We start from the raw sequence: 5,605 nt of genomic DNA on the forward strand, positions 1-5,605 counted from the left end.
ATTACAAAATATCTAAAAATTTTTAGATAGACAAATTAATTGGAACAAGGGAGTATATTTTTTTTCATATTTTTTTATTATAAATACAAAAAAGTAATAATAAATTATTTTTAAAATAAATTCATGTTCAATCATTTAAATATAGAATGGGATGAAAGAAAGAATATTTTCTGTTTAAACATAAGAGTATTATATTTAATTATTTGTTAAATAAATGAATAAAAAATACCCCAATATATACAAGTTTATATATATACATAGAGAAAGATATCTCTACACATTTGTTTATTCTCATAGCAATAAAAAAAAAAAAATTGAAAAAAAAAAGAAGAGAACGTCTTGTCACCACACCACCGCTGCCGATCCCGGCCAATCTCCGCCGTCCATTTTTCCATCTCCGCCGCTGTCTCCGGCGACTCTCACCATGTGAATATTCTTCACCTTCAATGGCGCGCTTTATTTCCACATAAAATTCTCCCTTCCTTCATATGGCTTCTTCCCCACACCTCCAAACCCCCAAATTAATCCCCTAGGGTTTCGTCGTCTCCAATTTATTTCTACAGTTCTCTAAGCTCTTCAGCTATGGAGGATTACAACCACCACCAGATCACCGAGAACGCCAATAACAGGCCCGGCGGCGGGTTCCTCTACGGCGGACCAGTTTTCGCGCCGTACGGTAGAACCGCCGCCGGATCGGGAAATAATCACCCCGCCGGACAGTTACCGCCGATGAGCAGCTACTGCTACGATCAGTCGCCGGCCGGCGGCGCCGAGCACCATCCGGCGGCGATTGTGAAAACTGAAGCTGGAAGTACTTCGCAGAATAACCCCCCCAGGTTCCACCACTACCCTTCCGCCGCCGCCGCGGCGATCCGCGGCCACACGGCGGTGCAGGATCACCACCACCACCACCACCGGCGACAGGAGAGCGAAAACTCGGGCGAGGTCGACGCAATTAAGGCCAAAATCATCGCCCACCCGCAGTACTCGAATCTTCTAGAAGCCTACATGGATTGCCAAAAGGTCCTTTTTCTTCTCCATATTTCATTCTATGTACCGACAAAATCCCTAATTTCGATTCTCCTCCCCAATCAAGGTCGGCGCTCCGCCGGAGGTGGTGGCGCGTCTCACCGCCGTGCAGCAGGAGTTCGAAACAAGACAGCGCTCCGCCGCCGCCGGGAGAGACGATTCGAAGGATCCAGAGCTCGATCAATTCATGGTACACCAACAAACAAAAAATTTCAAAATTTCCCAATTCGATAAAATTCCGATAACCCAATCCGATAATCCGATCCGATCTGATCTAATTCGATTTCGTCGATGATGTAGGAAGCTTACTACGACATGCTCGTCAAGTACCGCGAGGAGCTAACAAGACCTCTGCAAGAAGCCATGGAATTCATGCGAAGAATCGAAACACAGCTCAGCATGCTCACAAACGCTCCGGTTCGGATCTTCAACTCCGGTACGGTTCTCTCCAGTTTCTTCTTTCTTAATTAAGAGAGCGAAAATCAAGCTAGAGTGAGAAAGCTAGATTTTCCTATGATGGAAAGAACAAGCAGCACAACAATAATTCCATTTCCCAGACCCTTTTGAGATCTCTCCACTGCTCTTTCCTGTTAACTGATAGTTCAAACTGTGCACTCCAAATTGGGGGGTGGGGTGGGGTGGGGTGGGGGGTGGGTGGGTGCAAGCAAGAATCGCCATAGGCGTCTTGTCTGCACAGAATTGGAGCTGCAGACTGAGTAATTTCTTTCTTCTTTCTCTTTGCTATTTCCCACTGAACTGAACTTTGACTGAATCCCATCGTTTTCCAATGAAACCCTTCTTCTGCCTCGTCACGACTCCCTAAATTAAATAAATAAATAAATAAATAAAATAATTAAAAACCCTAATCACGAGTGCATAGTAAAAAATCGGTGGAGATGATGAGATGATTGATGAATAAATTAATAAAAATCCAATCTTTATCCCCCAAAGAAAATAAATTAATTACGGTTTAGTTAGATCCCACGTTTCTTCTGACTTCATAATATAATCATCATCATCATTCTTAATCCAGATTATGTTAATTCTCCTCTTTCTCTCTCCTCTCTCTCTCTCTAAAATAAGTTTGTACAGAGATGAATCTGGGATTTGGGGAGTGTCTTGTTCTGTCTGGCTTGCTTACCTGGACATGGACGAGACCATCCATTAATTTTATTATTTTGTCATTTCTTGGATTTGTTTGTGAAGAGAACAGTTTGCATCTTTAGCTTTTAGGCTTTGAAGAAAATATGATATGATAAAAACATAGGATGCTGCTGCTGCTGTTCATAGATATATATATGTATGTAGTCTGTACCCACACACTGTCAGGCTTAATTCCTCCATTTATTACATCTTTTTTCTGTGCTATACTTGTACAAGTTTTCCCCCCTTTTTCCCTTCCCATTTCTTCTTTCCATTTATTTCTATCTTCGGCCAATTCTTGTGTTTTTTGCATGGAAGCTAAACCTAGAACTAAGAAAAAAAAAAAATAAATAAAAACATGGATCTGTGCATTGTCTTTTTCTTGCCAATTTGTGTGTGTGTTTCTTCTGTATGCATTTTTTGGCAGTCTTTATGGGTGATTGATAATAAAATTCTTGATGATCTTTGAAATATTTGGCATTTCATGAATTAAGGCTTTAGAAATGTGATGTTGGTATTTATATGCGGCGCCTCGGTTGGCTTAATTTGTGGACTAATTCGACCAAATTTCATTTGTGTAGTTTAAAGAAAAGAAGCAAGAATTTCTACTTATATATTGTTACGCGTGATTTTGTTTTGTATTTTTTGTTTGGTTAAAGAGTGCGTTGATTGGATTATAGTATTTAATTTGTTAGATCGTTAGGTCACGAGGCGATCACTAGATTTATCGAGAAATCCTCAACGAAATGCTTTTTTGTTGTTTTCTCCCTAATGCCGATGTCTACATCGACAAAATTGTCGTATTTAATACATCCACATTGAATAAGTTCGGATTCGGTTTATTGCTAGATCATGGTGAACATCTTGTTTGATAATTAATGATATTAGTTTCGGTAACAAAACATCTTTATTACATCAAACACTCATGAACAAAAGACATGGTAGAATTTACGAAACATTTTATCAGCAAGCAATTAAATTTACACAATGTAGGTTTGTTCAACGACATATCTACTCGACTTATTTATTTCCCTTCATTGTTTACATGTCGAAGAGGAAAAGTGCGATGGCGGGGTTTCATCCGAAGAAGATCAAGACAACAGCGGCGGGGAGACAGGACTGCCCGAGATCGATCCCCGGGCAGAAGATCGTGAGCTTAAAAACCATCTCCTTAAGAAGTACAGTGGCTATCTGAGTAGCCTCAAGCAAGAGCTCTCGAAGAAGAAGAAGAAAGGGAAACTCCCGAAAGATGCGCGCCAAAAGCTTCTTAGCTGGTGGGAGTTACACTACAAATGGCCCTATCCATCGGTACGAACGCTTTTCTTTTTTTGAATATTTAACCTAAGTAAAAAGATCGAATAGCTAGGGTTATAATGGCACTATATAGGAGTCGAAGAAATGTGGCGGTACTATATGTGTTTTTTGAAGTTTGACCAAACAATGTTTTAAAAGATAGATCGTCGAAAACTCTTAAGGGTGTGTTTGTTTGGGGGATTCTCCCCCAAATACACTATTCATTCTATTTTTTTTAAAAAATATTATCAAATCAAACACCTATTTTTTATTTTTTATATTATACTAAAAATCAATTTTACATTCAAAACATCGCATCAACACTTATTTGTATCACATCATATAACTATTCAAATTCAAAATTTTTACTAGTCAAATCCCAATTTAAAATTTAAACCCCCAAACAAACACACACTATGTAGAAGAGCTAGGGTTATCATTGCACTGATCATAATCTGAAATTTATAATACGCTCATATAGAGGAATCGGAGAAAGTGTCATTTTTTTTTAGTTTAACTAAGTTAAATGATCGAACACTTAATATCGTTGAAAAGTGGGATAGAATAGTTAAAGTTTTGGTGACACGATCATGTTTGAAAGTTTGACTAAGTTATTTCATTGAGTGCTCAAAGATCATTGAAAATTTAGAATAGCTAGAGTTATGATGACACCGGTCGTGTTAAAGGATCGAGTACTCAAAGATCATCGAAAAGTCTAAATAGAATAGTAGCATTTGTCATATCTGAAATATATTGAATGCTTATATATATAGGTGCTTTGGTTATCATACTAGTCGGGTTAAATCAATATAGTGTTGATTTGATTCAATTAGCATACGTTTATAAAAATAGTAGACATTAATATAATATATAACATATATTTTGATAGCATATTATATAACTACATGTAGCACAATATATTTTAATTCCATATTTCAGTATAATAGCACAATAAATATATTATACAACATAACACAATATAAAACTAACACAACACATATTTCTATATAACACATGATATGTTATTTTCCGTCATGAAATACTAATTATTTTTCACGTTATTGTGCTAACTTGATCATATGCTATTTGTCATATATAGGAGTCGGAAAAGGTGTCATTTTATTTAGGGTTACGATGACATTGATCATATTTGAAATATATCGAACGTTTATATACAGGAGTCGGAAAAAGTGGCATTAGCCGAGGCGACGGGGTTGGATCAAAAGCAAATAAACAATTGGTTCATCAACCAAAGGAAGCGACACTGGAAGCCGTCGGAGGACATGCAATTCATGGTGATGGACGGGCTTCATCCGCAAAACGCGGCCCTTTACATGGACGGTCATTACATGGCTGACGGGCCTTACCGGCTAGGCCCGTGAAGGATTTGTCGAGGAGGCATGCTATGGCTACTACTACTTATTGCCGAAGCTCGGATCGTGTTTAAACAATGGATAGAGGGAGTATGACAGACAGCTAGCCATGGTGTGGGATTTAAGCGAGCCCGGATAAATGATTACTTGGTATTTGGACAGCTCGAGCGCCTGGTTGAAACATACGCTCAAGTTCATGTCTTAAGTTTATGTTGATGACATTGTATTTGGATCAGCTGTTGATTCGGCTCCATCGATTCGGCTACATCGAATAACAAATGTAGTACTTTATGGATTGTAATTCTCTATCGGTTTTAAGGATTAAATTGCATGAGTGTATTATATATTTCACTTGGTCTTATATTTATCCATTTATTTATTTTTTTTTCGGAATTTTAAAAATATTAGTATTATATTGAAATTTAATATAAATAAAGGTAAAAAGACTAAAATACTCTTATAGGTATTGTATAATATAAATGTAACGATATTTGTATAATATATTGTATATTGAAATGATATTTGTAATGTTAGGTAAACAATATAGTTATAAAAAAAAAATATGTATTTTGTTATGAGACGAATCAAAATAAATATATAAATAAATAAATTGTTAACGCCCGAGGGAGTATATTGATGGCAAGAAGTGTGAAATATCCTTTTAACATACATTTACCTTAAAAATTTTTGGCTACAAAAATTACATTAATACCCTTTATCCAATAATCTATTTTCTTTCTCACCCTTCTCCAAAAAGCTATATTAAT

General features: G+C 37.0%; 1 protein-coding gene across 1 annotated transcript; it reads left to right on the forward strand.

Moving 5' to 3' along the window:
- The first annotated feature begins 287 nt into the window (after nucleotides 1-287).
- LOC127248355 (homeotic protein knotted-1-like) lies at nucleotides 288-5,201 on the forward strand. The gene is made up of 5 exons (XM_051270647.1): nucleotides 288-1,023; nucleotides 1,097-1,219; nucleotides 1,330-1,465; nucleotides 3,227-3,480; nucleotides 4,644-5,201. Exons 1-5 carry the CDS (start codon nucleotides 583-585, stop codon nucleotides 4,845-4,847), a joined length of 1,158 nt encoding a protein of 385 aa, XP_051126604.1. The 5' UTR covers nucleotides 288-582; the 3' UTR covers nucleotides 4,848-5,201.
- Nucleotides 5,202-5,605: the final 404 nt, after the last annotated feature.

Source organism: Andrographis paniculata, unplaced genomic scaffold (assembly GCF_009805555.1).
Source record: "Andrographis paniculata isolate CXL003 unplaced genomic scaffold, ASM980555v1 Contig33END, whole genome shotgun sequence".
Lineage (NCBI taxonomy): Eukaryota > Viridiplantae > Streptophyta > Magnoliopsida > Lamiales > Acanthaceae > Andrographis > Andrographis paniculata.